The 18,164-nt window shown below is 40.0% G+C and overlaps 1 protein-coding gene across 6 annotated transcripts in view; it reads right to left on the bottom strand.

The window, feature by feature from the left end:
• Positions 1–18,164, bottom strand: part of LOC110296316 (C-type lectin domain family 2 member F-like) — a 35,107-nt gene that overhangs the window by 2,522 nt on the left and 14,421 nt on the right. Inside the window, exons 1-3 of one of the 6 annotated variants that reach the window (XM_021164962.1) lie at positions 6,768–6,799; positions 1,211–1,293; positions 366–495 (exon numbers count right to left, since the gene is read on the bottom strand). In XM_021164962.1, coding sequence (XP_021020621.1) covers positions 366–495; positions 1,211–1,293; positions 6,768–6,799 — 245 coding nt within the window. Of the gene's footprint in view, positions 1–365; positions 501–1,210; positions 1,314–6,767; positions 6,800–18,164 lie in introns of those variants that run through there. The other 5 variants (XM_021164963.1, XM_021164965.1, XM_021164967.2 and 2 more) reach the window with 5 other exon arrangements.

The following is an 18,164-nucleotide window of genomic DNA, read 5'->3' as shown; positions in this document are numbered from 1 at the left end:
GGAGGCACATATCTTCCTGGCCATATTACTCTTCCCTGTCCTCACCTTTGAGGTTCCTACTTTGAAATTTCCTCTCTTTATTCTCTGCCTTGAACAGTTCCCCAAGGAGATTTATGTCCCTGACATCTCAGTTGAAAGCATACTGAATGTCTTCTCACAGATGCCAAGCCAAGACTCCTGTGTACACCACAGACTGTGTGTTCCTTCACTGCGCCTTCCATTGAACCCTAAGTTCCCAGAGAACAGGAATTTCCAGTGTGATTTCTCCAGAGCCCTTCCTACAATGCCTGGGTCACAGTGGTCAGTAAGTATAACTGACCATGTGAATGTGAACAGAGTGTCACATAATTTGGAGAATAAGTCACTTACCTGACAAAGCAACAGAAAGAGCAACTATAGCTACACTGAGGACAATGATCACTCCATAGCAGGCATAAAGCTTAGCACGAGACTCACAGGAGATACTTATGAGACTTTTTCCTTGGAGAATTTTACCTGAAAATATGAATATAAGAGTGACAATTTTAAGAATTTCTTAAGGAAAATAAAATAAATTCACCACAAAGTCTGCTTTACAATTGCCTATCAGTTCCTGAAAGGCTTCTGCCAACCCATTTAGAGAAGGCCCTTGTCCACAAATAATGTCCATGGTAGAAAGAAGTCTAGAGAGGATGGAAACAGAACTTCTGCCAGGGAGCCTTCTGGTCACTGAACTCAGGGTGAATAATGGAAGAGCAAAAATGGAGGGAGTGGGGATCCCAGTGAAATGCAAACAACAAAACTCTGGATTTGGCTCCATAAAAAGCGCCCTGGCTAGAAGGAGATATGGAAACACTAGTAAAAAAAACATTGATGTAATTAGACGTAGTAACAAAATAGGAAAAGAGGAAAAATTAGAAATATCTCAATAAACAGCAAAATTAATTATGTGAAAATGGAAGCGAAAGGAACTTCCTCAACCCTATGAAATTCATCCATTAAAAACAAAACAGTTAAGTCCAACTTCAGTCAGCTGCACTCTCAATGGTGCCATTATGAATGTGTTCCCAGCAATCAGGAGCAAGAGTCAGATATCTGCGCATTACTCTGGGTAGACTTTTCCCAGGAGTGCTCGCCAGGACAAAGAAATAGGGTCAGGTGTCTGGAGAATGGCTCAGCTGTTAAGATCTCTTTCAGCTCTTCCAGAGGACTTGAATTGAAGGTAGCTTATAACATTGCACACCTCCAGTTCCAGGGGGTCCATTGCCCTCTTCTGGCTTCTGTATGCCCTGGGCATTCATGTCATGAACAAACCTGCAGGCAAACAGCAACATACATAAAATGAATTTCTTAAGAACAAAAGGAGGTTTATACTTCTCAGAAACAGGTGAAAGTGTTTCTTTTCACAGATGACAGGGTTCTATCTACATAAAAGTCCAAACAAATCTACAAAGGACTGTTGGAAGTAAAAAAAAATAATAATAATGTTTTTTATAAAGCTGCAGGACAGGGCAACAGCATGGTAAAATCAGTTGTATTGTCCTGTCAAGTGGAAATTAATATCTTAGACAGTAATGCCAAAAAACCATAAAATTACAAATCTAAAAATATGATGTTCATAGTCAGAATAACAAAAACTACATGTAAATATATAAAGAAATAAAGATAGGAAAGTTGGCTCAGTGGTTTAGAGCACTTGTTGATCTTTCAGAGGACCTGGGTTAAATCTAGCACCAATAAGCTCACAAGCCTCTGTAAATCCATATTCAAGAACTCTGAGAACTTTCCTGACCTTGGTGGGCACTAGGAATGCACACGATCCATAGATATCTATGCAGGCCAAGCACTCATACATGTGACATTTTTGAAATAAAGAATGAAATCAAGGCAGCACTAAACACATAATGAGCTAGAATACTCCATATTGCTCATGCCAACAATTCCTGAACACACATATATGTGCAACATGTTCCAGAGGAGAGGTTGCCTTCAGAAAAAAATCATAGCACCAAGTTGTATGAGAAGTAATATGAAAATTAAAAAGAGTCAAAAATTAATAGTCAAAAATTATTCTGAGAATGAAGAGGTCAAAATCAGAAAGATCATAAGGCCTGACCTGATATCTCATATTCTCATGGGAACAGGAAGGAAAGCCTGGTGCTAGCATCAGAGTCCACACTGAAACAACACAGCAGAAAACAGGACTCCACAATGACGTCAAACACACGTGGGTGGTCAACAGACACTTAACAGAGATGAACAGTCTTTAGACAGAAAAAGGGTGGCATCACTCCAGTGTGTGCTACTGAAACAACCTTCTATCTGTCTGCTAAAAATAAATAAATAAATAATTAGGCATAAATTACTACAGTCCATTTGTAGACATAGAGATCCAAGCACAAAACTTAATATCATAAAGTCATTTGATTTTTAGAAAAGTAAGGAAATGTTTGTGAACTTGTCTTGGGCAAAACTAACTTAGATTTAAGAGCAAACTCACTGTCTGCAAAACAGGATGGTTATACATTGATGTAGATGTCCATGTTGAGGAAGAACTAACAATTTCTTAAGGCTAAATTGTACAGCTACTACAAAGCTGTTTGTAAGTGTAAAATGTGATATGCTCCCATCCTACCCAAATAGTCCCATGCTGGAAAGGAATTCACGTTGCAAGACATCTTTATGTGAATATTTGCAGCAGCTTTAAGGATCACTGTGAAAATGACATATTTGTGACCATTGAAGTATCCCCAAGCTGATGACAAGGTAAACCTCTCAACACAAGAAACAACTTGGAACACATGCCTGTGCTTGCCCTATCTCATGCCACTTTAACAGGTCAAATATCCCAAGGGCTTCTTCCCCAAAGTGTCCCTAAACTAAGCCTGAAAGTAAGCTTATGCAAAGGAGGTCAGAGAGCTACAGGAAGTCCCAGTTTCCTTTGAGAAGAAACCCCCAACTGCCACTATTCACTTCTTCCTCTCACTTCTCTAGAAGTTTCCTGACAGTTTTTCACAACCTCTTTGTATAGTATTTGCTGGTGAGATTCATGCAAATTTCTGAACTCAGAGCATGATTCTGTGTAGGCAAAGCTGTGGGTATGATCTCTCAGCATCTCACCAGCAGTGCATGTTTCTGACACTACTGATTGGCACTGCACTGTGAGTAATGAGCAGAAGGCATTGCTGTGACAAGCTGAAAGAACTCTTGTGGGACTTCTCTTCTTCATGGACCAATTTTATGGCATCTGAAAAGGTAAGTGCTCACTGCTGTGGCAGAGGAGTGGTGAGAGTGTCTGCAGCAGACAATGGGGAAACAGGTAGGGTAGGGGTTCTTTATATACTTTTAAAATGACTGTTTTAGTCTTATTTATTTTACATGTAAGAGTGCTTTTTGTCAGCTGTATGTAAGAATGTATGTATGTAATGTATGTATGTATGTAAGTGTACTACATGCATGATTAGTGTTAGAAGAATATAGAAAATATATTGGATCCCTGGAATTGGAATTAGGGGTGGGTGTTGAGCCACCATATGGGTGCTGGGAGTGAAACCTCAGTCGTCAGCAAGAGCAATAAATTCTCTCAGTGTTTGAGCCAAGTCTCCAGCCCCTAGATAACTTGATGAAGAACACCTGATTATGTTTTCAAAATTCACAGAAATGTATACCAAATGAATTAATTTTATTGAGTGCTAATTATAGTTTTTACAGAGTTTTCACTGACTTTAACCCTTGCATTTCACTCATTTTCACACACGTAAAATACCAGGAAGCTTCTATTACATTAACAAGCAGGAAAAGGATCCTTAGGATTAGAAAGAAGGCTTTAAGCACTGAGCTTTTGGAGTTTGGATCCACATAGAACTCCCAGCCTTCATTCTTTCTAGTTCTACAGGATATAAAAAGATAGCATGATAAATTCTACTGTGCTCATTTCCAGCCCCAGCAACTCTCAGCCATGTGCTGCTAATGAGCACTCCTCAGCCCTCCTCACACTCCCTATAGAAAGTAAGTCTTGGGAGATTTCTAAACCCCTTCATATTGTAAAGGAGTGGTTTGGTTTCATTGTGATTTCTAGTTCTGCACTGTGATTTCAAAAATCTTTCCAAATCCAAGAAAATAGTGTAAACTCCTGTCTGCCTTTAGCTAACAAACCTCTCTACAACTGATGAACAATGTTGGCCTTTCAGTGGCTGACTAATTTGTCTCATCATGTCACCCAGGTCCAGCCATGTTGTCACAAAAGACATCCTATCTTACTAGTGCATAGTATTCCAGTATATATGGGAGTATGTATCACAGTTTTTCCACACTCATCCACTGAGAGTTAGATGCTGATGTCTGTTTGGTTGGAGCCTCCGACTTGGCCCACACCACGCACCTCCCACCACCCCAGGCCTGGCACCAAAAGCCCAGTTCCACATTCATGGTAGCTGTAGCAACCTTCTCCCCAGCCTAGGTGACCACGCTAGGGCTCAAGCCCAGCTTGTGGCTGACAGGTCATTTTCCTTCACCGACAATCTATAAAAGCCTTCCCTGCCATAGCCTGGGCAGGACTTCTGTCTTGTGCCCTGAGACTGGTGACCTTGCCCTGGAACTGTTCTGAAATAAGAGCCCTTTTCTATTTTTAATTCAGCTTGAATTGGCTCATTAAGTCAGCAGAAACCTATTAGTGTGTTCCATGTGCTGACTATTGTAAACACACAAGCAATTAAAAATATCTCTTACCAGGGGCTGGGGGGAGTAGAGACAGAACAGACAATAATTTATTTAAAGTGGTATCAAATTTGGTGTTCAAAGGCACAGTAGGATGACTACTGCTTACAATAATGTACCGCATTTATAAAGCTAGCCCAAGGGATTTTGAATATATTCACCATAATGAAACAAAGAACATGTTCCTTCATCTTACTGTGTCAATCAAAAACCACATCCTGCTCTGGCCTTGAACTGTTTGGATTTGCTCACTGGCAGGGGGCACCAATGAGAGGAGAAAAGGCTGCACAGACTTGTTTTAAGTAGCCAAGATTTGGTCTCAGTTCCGGAAGTTGATGAAAAAACATCGCCATTTTAGAACCTCACCGTCTTATTGCTCAGTCATGGACTCTAAGGCCCTCTGGTGTTCATCTAGACTACTAGCCCTCAGAATCATGTGGCTTATCTGAGAAACAGTAGTATTACTCATGACCTTTCTCTTTGGGTATCAGTCAGAGGAGGTGAAAACGTTAGAGAAGCTGCGGTGGCTTCTAGAGAGCCCAGTGTGCAGACAGCAGATACAGTAACTTTCACCAAATTCAGTTCCTTTATGGACCTTGGCCACTGCTGTGAGGACCTGGCTGCCATTTTTAACCCATAGAAAGGCTGAAGAACAAAGGAAATCTTTACTTTTCTAAGTTTTCCCAACACAACAGGTGTTCTGGCTTACTGTGAGGAGTATGGGACTTGGTGGAACCTGGTGGAACCTCACAGTCAGAGGCTGCAAGCAGATCACACCTCAAGGAGACCCCATTCTACACTCTGTTTAAGGGTCTGTTTAAGGGTCCAGATTAGCTGTGGAGGAGTGTACTTTAGGTGTGCACAGGATGGCATGGAGTAGGGCCCTAGGTTTGAAGGGAGGCATGGTTAGATCTCCCTCTTCCTGGGCCTGACCCCCACCTCCCAGAACAGTGTTCCCAATCATCATAGCAGCTAGGCTGTCCACTCTGAAGGAGCTTGCCTGGTATCCTCAGGCTGCCACTAGGCCCTTGATCTAACAACAATTGTGAACTCTGCTTTTCAAGAAATTTGATATTTATTCCTAAACAAAAGTATTAAAGTGGGGGTAAATTCTTGGCTCAACAGGGAAGGGAACTTGCTGCTCTTGCAGAGAGAGGACTTCGTTCATTCCCAGCACCCAGTGAACTAAAACTGTAGATGGATTTGTGGATGGGATAAATCTCCCACCCCCACCCTACTGGAAAAAACCTGATCGTTCCCTGATGCCACAAGAGTCATTTAAGGCCAGAAAGAGTCTTACCTGATACCAGTGTCCTCAGGAAGAGAGAGAAATTCCTAGAGCTTGGAGGTTTGGGGAAGGGCGAATGCACCATGTGCTATGGGAGCCTGAAAGGAAGGTTGTAGGGAGGTGTGGAGGAGGGGCACATTAGGTGTGGGCTGGGTGGCCGGGTGTGCCAGAGCAAGCTCAAGGTCCTCTGGTCAACCCTCCAGGAATCTGGGTACCTGCTTTGATGTACAAACTCAAAAGGACCATGTCCTTCTAGAGTAGCAGGGATCTCAGGATCAAGTATGAGTGCAGGCCCTCAAGTCAATGGGAGACACACAGACATTTCCCCAAAGGAGTATCTGAGGGTATCTCTAAAACTGCTGGGGGTGGGGGTGATGGCACGGGGCCTTGTTCAAACATGACACCAACAACACCCACTGCTGCTACAGTTTACTTACAGCGATTGAGCACAGTAAATCCCAGCCTCTTGGCTTGTTGGGAGCCATTTGTTTATAGCACTTTCTGTAAGTTAGTGGAGTGCAAACTCAAGATACCCTGGAAAGAGGTACTAACAAGTTCTCTGTTGGTTGCACTTTCCCCCAACACATTTAAGTAACACAGAACATACCAGAAAGCAGAGTGGCATCCGTAATTTCCTACCACAGCAGAGCTCCCACCCTCCACCCCACCCCAGCCTCAGCCTATGTATAGAGACCCACTGTGGCAGGCTAACAGGAGCAAGATCCATCTCCCCTGAGGAAGCCTCCCCCACTTTAGTTTAGTTAGCATTTCATTAAATACTTACGGTTTTTCTCCCGTTTCCAAGCAATCTGGCATGGGAGGTTCTGCACAGCTGTCTTCTTGCTGAAGCAATGAGCCTCTGATGAATGAACAAAGTTTTTGGACAGCGTGTGAGCTTGTGGTCAGATTTTCAAATCAGATGACTTGATAAGCTGCCAGTGATTGGGTACCTACCTAGGTCAGACCACACCCTCTTCCAGAACTAAAAAACTGGGAATGGATCCAAGAAGACAGGAATGCATGCTAGCCTGTAAAGGAAATAAACAGAGCTGAGAAAATTTTTATATTTCACCGGTACAAAAATGCTTTTTTTTTTTGTGGAAGGTACTTTTATTGTGTGTGGTGCTATGGATCGAATTCAGATCAAACTTGTACATGAGAAGTGTGAAGTCTACAATTCAGCTGTGCCTTTGGACACCGGTTCTATATGAACGGGGGTGGGGGGCAGGGGTGGGGGCATCTCAAATACAACTCTATTCATTTCAGAAGATCACTAGCCATACTCAACCTTTTTCTACTTTGTCTGACTCCTTTCTTTTTGCCTCACCAAAATTTTACTGTTGTCAAAATTATCTTTTTTTATTATTAATTACTTTATTTATTTACATTTCAAATGTTGTTCCCCTTCTTGATCTCCCCTCCATGAACCTCTCACCTCATTCCACCTCCACTTTGCCTATAAGAGGGTTCTCTCCCACCCACATACCCACTCCTTCCTTGCCCCTTTAGCATCCTCCTTCTCTGAGGCATCAAGCCTCCACAGGACCACGTGACTCCCCTTCCACTGACACATGAAGAAGCAATCCTCTGCTACAAATGTAGCTGGAATCATGGACCCATCCATGTATACTTTTTGATTGTCTGTTTAGTCCTAGGAGCTCTTGGGGATCCAGTTGTTTGATTCTGTTGTTCTTCCTAAGGGGTTGCAATAGTCTTCAGCTCCTTCAGTCCTCCCCCTGACTCTTCCATCGTGGTCTCCAGGCTCAGTCCAAAAGTTGACTGTGAGTATCTGCATCTGTCTTAGTCAGGTTCTAGCAGAGACTCTAAGAGGACAGCCATACCAGGCTCCTGTCTGCAAGCACATTTTGACAACAATAATATAGTAGGGATTTGATGTCTGCAGACGGAATAAATCCTAAGGTGGGGCATTCTCTGGATGGCCTTTCCTTCAGTCTCTGCTCCATTTTTTGACTCTGCATTTCCTTTAGACAGGAACAATTCTGGGTTAAAATTTTTGAGGATGAGTGGCCCCATCCCTCAACTGGGAGGCCATATCTATCTACTGGAGGTCCTCTACAGGTTCTACCTCCCTACTGTTGCGCATTTCAGCTAATGCCATCCCCATTGGGTCCTAGGAGCCCCTTGCCTCCCTGGATCTGGCACTTTCTAGTGGTTTCACCTCCTCCCTCCATTCCCCAACCCCACCCCCTGTGCCACATATTTCTATTCCATCTGCCAGCCCTTTGGACTTCTCTCCTGTCTCTTCCCACACTTGATCCTGACCGCCCCCCTTTTTCTCTTTCTCTCCCCTCTAACACACAGGTCCCTTTCTGTCTCTGCCTCACATGATTATTTTGTTTCCCCTTCTAAGTGAGATTGAACCATCGACACTTTGGCCTCCTTCTTGTTAATCTTTATATGGTCTGTGACTTGTATCATGGGTATTCTGAGCTTTTGGGCAAATAATCACTTATCAGGGAGTAGAGAGGATGTATATCCTTTTTGGGTCTGGATTACCTCACTTGGGATATTTTCTAGGTCTATCCATTTGCTGCAAAATTCATGTAGCCCTTGTTTTTAATAACTAAATAGTATTCCATTGTATAAATGTAACACATCTTCTGCATTCATTCTTCAATTGAGGGAGATCTGCAGTGTTTCCAGCTTTTGATTATTATTAAAAAAGGCTATTATGAATATAGTTGAGCAAGTGTCTTTGTGGGATAATGGAGCATCTCTTGGCTATATGACCAGGAGTTGTGTAGCTAGTTATTCAGGAATACTTATTTCCAATTTTCTGAGTAGCTGGCAGATTGATTTCCAAAATCGTTGAACCAGCTTGCAATCCCACAAGCAATTGAGGAGTGTTCCTCTTTCCCACTTCCTCACCAGCAACTGCAGTCACCTGAGTTTTTTATCTTAACCATTTTGATTGGTATGAAGTAGAATCTCAGGGTTCTTTTGATTTACATTTCCATGATAACTGAGGATGTGGAACATTTTTTTCAGTACTTCTCAGCCATTCAAGATTCCTCAGTTGATAATTCTTTGTTTAGCTCTGTACCCCATTTTTTCACTGGGTTGCTTAATTTTCTGGAGTCTAATTTCTTGAGTTCTTTGCATATTTAAGATATTAGTCCTCTACCATATGTAGGGTTGATAAAGATCGTTTCCCAATCTGGAGGGTGTCATTTTGTCCTGTTGAGAGTGTCCTTTGCCTTACATGAAACTTTTCAGTTTCATGAGGTCCCATTTGCCAATTGCTAATCTTAGAGCCTCAGCCATTTCTGTTGTGTTCAGGAAATTTACCCTGTGCCAAAATGTTCTAGGCTATTTCCCACTTCCTCTTCTATTAGATTTAGTGTTCCTAATTTTTATGTTGAAGTCCTTGATCTGCTTAGACTTCAGCTTTGTACAAGGAGATAAAACTGGATCAATTTGAATTCCTCTACATACAGACCATGACCATTTGTTAAAAATGCTTACTTTTAGCCGGCATGGTGGTGGAAGTCTTTAATCCCAGCACACGGGAGGCAGAGGCAGGTGAATTTCTGAGTTCAAGTCCAGCCTGGTCTACAAAGTGAGCTCCAGGACACCTACAGCTACACAGAGAAACCTGGTCTCAAAAAACAAAAAAGAAAATGCTTACTTTTTTTCCACTGTATGGTTTCAGTTTCTTTGTAATGATCAGGTGACCATAGGTGTGTGGGTTTATTTCTGGGTCTTCAATTCTATTCTATTAATCCACTTCTCTGTCTCTGTACTGATGCCATGCAGGTTTTTATTTTTATTCACTATTGCTTTGTAGTACAGATTGAGATCACAGAAGGTGATTCCTGCAGAAGGTTTTTATTGTTAAGAATTGTTTCACTATGCTAGGTTGTGTGTTATTCCTCTGTGCTCTTTGCAGAGCCAGGCATGGTGGCACACGCCTTTAATTCCAGCACTCCGGAGGCAGAGGGAGGCAGATTTCTGAATTCGAGTCCAGCCTGGTTTACAACGTGAGTTCCAGGACAGCCAGGGCTATACAGAGAAACCCTGTCTCAAAAAACCAAAAAAAGAAAGAAAGAAAAAAGAATTGCTCTTTGCAAGTCTGTGAAGAATTGACTGGAATTTTGATGGAGATGGCATTGAATCCATACATTAATTTGGTGAGATGGACATTTTCACCATGTAAATTCTACTCATCCATGAGCATGAGAAATCTTTTCATCTTCTGTGGTATTCTTTGGTTTATTTCCTCAGACAATTGAAGTTCTTCTCATACATATCTTTCACTTGCTTGGTTAGAGTTACACCAAGATATTTTGTATTATTTGTAACTATTGTGAATGATGCTATTTCCCTATTTTTTTCTCAACCAGATTATCCATTCTGTAGAGGAAGAATGTTGATTTGTCTGAGTTAATTTTATTTCAGACACTTACCTGAAGTTGTTTATCAGATGTAGGAGCTCTCCGTTAGAATTTTGGTGATCAATTATGCATACTATCATATCATCAGCAAATAGTAATACCTTGACTTCTTCCTTTCTCATTTGTAACCCTTTGACATCCTTTTGTTGTCTAATTGCTCTAGCTAAAACTTCAACTGCTGTATTGAATAGATACGGAGAGAGTGAGCAGCCTTGTCTTGTCCCTGATTGTAAGTGAGATTGCTTCAAGTTTCTTTCCATTTAACCTGATGTTGTCCATTGTTCTGCTGTATAATCCTTTTATGATGTTACGTATGTGCCTTTAATTCCTGATCTTTCCAATAATTTTAACATGAAGGGGTGTTATATTTTGCCAAAAACTTTTTCAGCATCTAATCAGATGATTATATCATTTTTTTTAGTTTGTTTATATAGTGGATTATGTGGATTGATTTTGGAATATTGAACCATCCCTGCAACCCTGGGATAAAGCCTACTTGTTCGTGTTGAATGATTTTTTGATGTGTTTTTGTGTTGCAGTAAATCTCTACCCCCAATAAGCCTGTGCAAAACTCACACAACTCAGTTACAATGTTTATAAGGTGTGTGGCTAGATTGGGTAGATCTAGCACTACATTAATTTGTTCCCCAGCTATGAGATTCCTTGTACCAGCGGCTTCTCCAGGCTATGTGATTCTGATTCATCTTTCTCCAACTGCCTCTCCTCCATCCTTCTTCCTCTACTCTCTAAAAGCCCCAGCCCCACATTTCCCTTCCAATGCCCAATCATAGGCTTTAGCCTTTATTTTACAAGTTAAAATGGGGAGAATGGTCACATGAAATCACTTGAGTAGGTGATCCACTTATTGTCAAGGTAGCCCCTCTTAAGAAAGCAGAATTAACATCAGAGTACAAACTACACCGGGGCAACCCACAACATTCTCCCCCTTTGTCCAATTTAAAGACTTTTTTCTCTCAGGTATAAATTGATCTCAATCATCCCAGTCATGCAAATTATAAAGTATAAGATACACTTAACACCCAGGCCATCATATTTGTCAATTTAGATAAAGCACTCTACCACCAATCCTAACTTAAAGAACTTGCAATTCTCTACCTGGATTGTGTTCTGGTTTTAGCTTCTATCACCATCTGAAAACAATCCTCTCAAATCTGTATCATCTATCTCAATACTAAACAACTTGACTTTACTATGAAACCATAACTTATCTTCAACCCCAGAAGAATCCATGAACAAATTAAACATCACAAAACATAGCTTGCAAAACTTAACCAATTTGTAGAGACAGCTAACTAACCTGGACTGTCACTCATTCCTCAAACTGTTAGAGCATCAGTCTTCAGCCTTCTGGCCAGGATTATCTGACAGATCTTTGTAAAGCAGAATTATAAAGAACTGCTTACCCTGTCTTGACAGAGTTAGCATCAAATACTCCACATAGTGTGTCCTTTTCCTGGACAGTATTTTTGTCTATAGAGGAATTGGGGCAAATCTTGCCAGAGGCTATCTGGCTACAATTGGAGAAACCCCATTGATGCTCAATTTCTTCTTTGAATGAAGAAGGGGGTATTGTCAGGAGCAGACATGTCTTTAGTCAAATCATCTTTAATAATGAAATGGCCTTAAATGCCAAATCTGTGGACTTCTGATGCTTTTGAAGACTATCTATGTCAAGTACAGCTGAAATGTTGAATCCTAACTATTCTTAGTCATTTCTAATTGAGTAACTTATAATCAAATCAGAATAAAATGTAACTATGAGTTTACTATCTGGCCTTTAACTTGCATTACTCAATCATCCTAGGCAGTTTGTAATGTCAGTTATTAGAAGGACTGCATCTAAGCATTATAGTCTACATAAGTTGCATAGACACAATGCCTGTCAGAGATTAAGCACATTAATTTCAAACTTTGCATCAATGTAAAAACTTCACAGTAAAGAAAACCTTAGATCTACATCAATCTATAAATTGTGTACCAATGTAAATGTATAACTTTAATTTGCATCAATTACAAAGACTTCTACCAATGTAAGATGTGGCTATTCAGTGTCTAAGACTAAATTTGATTACATATCCCTATTTGCCTACTCCTTTAATTTCTATAATACTACTATCTCTCACTTTTTCTCTTCTACTCCTCTTTACTTTACCTAAGAAGGAAGGATAGAGAAGAGGAAAGGAAAGGTAGAAATTCCTGAGTCTAAGCTCTCTAGTTTTCTCCCTGTCCAAAAAGCTACAACATTAGCAAATTATCCCTTAAAATGACAACATATCTCCAATTCATAAAATAATCAGAACCATCCACCCCAACCTAAAGGACTGGGACAACAATCTTCTTTTGCTTTCTTTTAGCTAAATTGGGGTGAAGAATTCCCTTCTGGGTGCCCAAAGGGAAATAGGAAAAATTGGTTTTGTCTCAGGAAGGCTAGATGGCATCATTTGCCTTCTAGTCTCTATGTGCTGAGAAAGGTCATGGCTTAGTTGATATCCTGACTATAACAGTCTGAAAGGCTGGATGGGAGAGCTAGCTGTTCTGGAAATGTCCTGGAAGCAAGTCTTTAGAGGAAACAGCTTCAATGTAATTGAGATAGAATCAAACAAGGAGCTGGAATAGAAAGCCCCAGAATCTCAGCATCCCAGAGTGTGAGTCTTGTCAGAGCTATCTTTCTCCTCTTTTATTCTGCAATACACAAACCTCACAAACAACACATAACTATGTAAAGACATTCAAATGGAGCATGCACAATTCACAGATTGGTTAATAAAGATCAATAAAGGAAGACAACTGTCTTTCTTCATAGATTAGTTTAACCACATAAAATCAAACTACAATACAATTTTCCATTCATGCCATCTTATAGGGTGGTATGTAATAACAGGTAATGAGAATTTTGTACTCAATAAGTGTTATTGGCTGGATGTAGACATGTAAGTCTCAGCAGGTTCCAGCACTGTCTCTGTGTACAGAGACATATATACATCACCACATATACATCACCTATCTTGTTGACCTTGTTAGTCTCCTTCTTGTCTGCAGCAAAGCTCCTCAGGGGTCTACCTGGGTCATGTCTGATTTTTATCCATTTGGAAGGAACCCACAGCTTTTCTCTTCCTGTGGAAATATAGGGGTAACCCCTCCAGCACTGTAACACATTTCCTGTTTTCCATTTTGATGTCAGAATATGCTTAAAATAAACAGGCTTGTTTAGTTCAGCAGTTTTTTTCCACAACCCAATGTCCTTCTGCAGCCATAGTTTTTTTGTTCACTAGCACTTAAATATTTTAAAGTTAATTAAGCACAATGTAATCTATCTCTGGGTTTTTTATTCCCCCCACCCCTTTGCCTGTTAAGCATCTTGTTTAGAGTTCAATTAAATCTCTCCACAATCGCTTGTCTGGTAGGATTATGTGGTAAGCCTGGAACGTGTTTTATATTCTAATATGTAATAAAAACTGCTTTATCTAATTAGTGACACATGCCAGACTTTGTCAGGTCTAATTTCTATGCGTATTCTCATAATGGCTATAACTTCTAACAAATGTGCAATCACAGAGTCAGACTTTCCTGAAGCTAAGGCAGTTGCCCATAAAATCCTGATTACATGCACATATTCCAGTTTACCAAATTCTGTCCAATGGTAGACACCCATTTGCCAAATATCATTTTTTGGGTATAGTTACGATTATTTCCTACAGGTGAGTTTACTTATATAATGAGAAAGTTGTACATTGCCTTACAATTGCCTTGACTTATTGCCAAGTGATAGAGAATTCATTTTTTAAACCTTTGTTATTAACATGGTATTTTTTAATGTAATCTCAAAGCCACTAATACACTTCCTATCAGTAGCTGGTCAATTTCATTATAATCTTGCACCAGAGGGCCTGGTAGATCTGTATCGGGTCTTATGTGTGTTACATATAGTGGATGAGTCCTATTTCTAATCATTTACTGCAGTTTAGTAAATAGTGAAGTCAATTAACAATCATCCTGAATAAGTTCAGCAGTCTCTATGTGTCAAAGAACTCTTTCTGCATATTGAGAGTCAGTTACTATATTAAGAGACTCTTGAAAATCTGACCACACCATGATTATTGCATATAATTCAAAATTTTTAACTGACTTCTAGGGACTGTCTGCCACCTTACTTACATCTTCTGATTTATATCCTGCCTTCCCTGATTTATTAGTATCAGTGTGAAATAGAGGGGGCACCAGAAATTGGAATTCCTTTAATTATACAAGGAAGAATCCAATTAGTTCCTTTTATGAACTGCAGTCACTCGCTTTTAAGGTATCTGCTGTTAATCTTTCCCAAGAAATTACTGCATGCTCTTGGCCAGTGTTCATCTTGGGCCCATGATGAAGCAATCTCTGAGTTAGTAGAAGGTAGCACTAATTCACCTGGATCCATTCCAACTGACTGTGGACGTCTCGTTTTTCTTTTTAGTATTAATTCAGAGACCTCATTTGTAGGTTTTCAATTTCTTACTCTGTTTATGTGCTAAATATCCATTCTAAAATATATTCTTTCCTCTGCATGAGAATTCCTGTAGGAGAATGACTAGAAGGAAAGATAACTATGATGCAGGCAAACTCTGGGTCAATATGATCTAAATGTGTATCCTGCAATATGATTTAAATGCTGACACTGCCCTCAGTGGTCTGATAACTTCCTGGCATTCAGCATTCCAGTTTTCAAAGCATAAGTCTCTATTATTGCCTCTCTTGTTGATTGATGGAACTAATACATTCCTTTCCACAGATGTGGTTAGCTTTTGCAAAAAGTCAAGGATTTTTAATAACCTTTGGTTGGCTTTGTCTAATTTTATCTTCTGTCTCTACCTGAGTATTTTCCTTAGTTGAAATTTTAAATTCTTCCCTTAAAATCTGTCCCCATGCTTCATATCTCTCCTTCTATATGTATATATGTGTATATGTGTGTGTGAATATATATATGTCATATATATATATACATATATATATATACATATATATATATATACATATATATATATATATATATATATATATGTCATTGCAGTCCTCTCCAATTCTTGTTATTGGTAGGAAGGGGTTGACTGTAGAAATACTCTCAGCTTCTATGCTTCTGAGTAGGCTCTCTTTGTTTGGGTTGCAGCAGCCAACTTGTGTGCTGATCTCAAGTAGCCTGGAGCACAAGCAGTTGGAAGAGCAGTTCTGGCTGTCCCATGTCCTGTGACCCAAGAGATACTGGGAAGCAAGCACAGAAAGGCTACCTCAGGCATAGATGCCCAGACAGCTCACTGTGTCTGCCAGAAAACTACCTCACAGGCAGCTGACATCCAAAGTTCCTTGTCCCTTGCTAGGCTCCAGGCTGGGGTACTGCCCCTGGCTATAGCTGTCTACCTGGAACTTGGGAAGGGAGCCTCTCTGCAGGTCTCTGTAGACCACTCAGACCTAGTCAGCTTTCAATCCACACACTGTTGCAGCCTTAGATGGCTTCCCCAGCTATTTATTCGGGGGAGAGGAAATTGGAATTTTATCTCAGGTTAGATGGGTCTAAGCAATACAATGGGTGCCAGTCTGTTGCAGTAAATCTCCAACCCCAATAAGCCTGTGAAAATAACACACAACTCAGTTACAATATTCATAAACTGTATGCCTAGATTGGTCAGATGACCACTACATTAATCTATTCCCCAGCTATGAGCTTCCTTGTTCAGCTATGAGATTTCTTCTTACTTGCAACTACTCCAGGCCATGTGGTGCTGCTCCATCATCCTCCCCACTCCTCTCCTCCATTCTTCTTCCTCTACCCTCTAAAACCTCCAGCCCCACCTTTCCCTTCCACTGCCTAATCACAAGCCCTATCCAGCCTTCATTTTTCCAGTTAAAATGAGGAGAAGTTTCACATGAAATCACCTGAGTAAGTTATCCACTCCAGATTCAGGAAATCCCCTCTTGAGGAAACAAAATTAACATCAGAATACAAAGAGCACCAGGACAACCCACTTGGAATTATTTGGCAAGATTTTTTTATTTAAATTTTTGTTTGTTTGTTTGTTTGTTTGTTTGTTTGTTTTGAGACAGGGTTTCTCTGTATAGCCCTGACTGTCCTGGAACTCACTCTGCAGTATGGATACTTCATTCCTTCTTAGAATGAGGAACAAAATACTCATGGAAGGAGTTACAGAGACAAAGTTCGGAGCTAAGATGGAAGTAAAGACCAGGTCTCAGTGGATTCATTTGATGTCTATAACCCTACAATATCAGTATTTAAGTGACAAAATCCTATGTGAATGGGAGACTCCCAGTTTATGCCTGTCTCTCTAGTATACTGTCAGTGGTGCTCATTTGTATATAATGTATCAACCAAGCATGGGAAATAATACTAAAAGGTAAATAACTAAAAACACGAATAAGAGCCTTTAAAAATATTGTATTTCAGAATTAAGGTAATATAGATGAGGTTTTCCTTACTATCATCAGTAATTAATTGCTCTGCTAAAAGAGACATTGCATAACAGGTATTCTGGGTACCAGCTATATTTCAAACATCATGGATTAAGCCAAAATGTTTATCCTTAAATGACTTCAAGTTCATTCAGTCTGCATTTACCAAACAAGAGACATTGTAATTTGAGGTATTCAAACATTCTTCTAGTAATTTTGCCATTGTTACTTTTCACTTCAAATAGAAAAGTAAGCCTGAAAAGCCCAGTTAAAAGTTTTATTTTGTTTTGCTTTATTTTTAAATCAGCCCAGGTCAACTAATGGCTTAGGGATGCTTGCTTCTGTTCAGATTGTGATGGAACATAACCATCAGTAGCCGTGACCAACACCTCCAGTTGGTTTTCAAGGTTAAAAATATAACTTAAAAATACCAATGTTCAATGTCAGGAGATAGAATCGGATCAGTGTTTTAGACAGAGTAAGATAACATGGATCTATGTTGTTCTAGATTTAAAAACATAATAAAGTTCAAAAAATAGAAGAATGTCCTAGGATGAAATAAAAATGCATGTAAAAAAGCTAGAGACTTAGGGCCACAATAAGCAACAAAAACTTGAGGTATCTTCTTTTAGTAAAGCACGCAGGCCCTCCTAAAGTCAGTCACTGGGACTGACAAGTCCCTCCATCCACTGCATGTGTCCCTTCCTCTTTATTATTTTTAACCAAGAAAAACAAATTTTGCTGCCAGACATTGCCAAAATGTTCCATGAAATGGTTTCTAGGTAGCCTTAGGTATCTACAACTATGCATGTGATCTCTTCACATGAACTGCTGATACATGTCTTAAAGGTTCTTAGAGACCTAAGGGTCTAAATAAGAATGTCTAAACAGACCTCCAAACAAAAGAGTAGAAAGATAATAAGTAAGTAAACAAACAAATCTGAAAAGGAAGGAGATTTCAGAAATGCTAATTGCTCAAAGAGGGAGCTTTAGAGCAAAGACCACATCTTAAAGTACCTTGCACACTTGAAGCAAAGACTCAAATTGTCTCACTCAGATTATGCACAATAGATACTGCTTTCAATATTGTCAAAAGTCTGCTAATGTGTTAATATTTAAGCTTATGACAGACAGACTTCCAAAGGCTGACAGTTACCCCCAAAGTCTCCAAGAAGATAACGAACATAGTTACAAAAGTTTGCCTCGATTGTGGTACAACACCATCATTGCCCTGTCCCGGATTGGTCTACCCTGTGGACAAAACTGGATACATTGAGAGTCAAATGACTCATCTTGCCGAAGTCAAG

Source organism: Mus caroli, chromosome 6, assembly GCF_900094665.2.
Source record: "Mus caroli chromosome 6, CAROLI_EIJ_v1.1, whole genome shotgun sequence".
NCBI classification, from domain to species: domain Eukaryota; kingdom Metazoa; phylum Chordata; class Mammalia; order Rodentia; family Muridae; genus Mus; species Mus caroli.
This window is presented reverse-complemented; position numbering and strand designations above follow the sequence as displayed.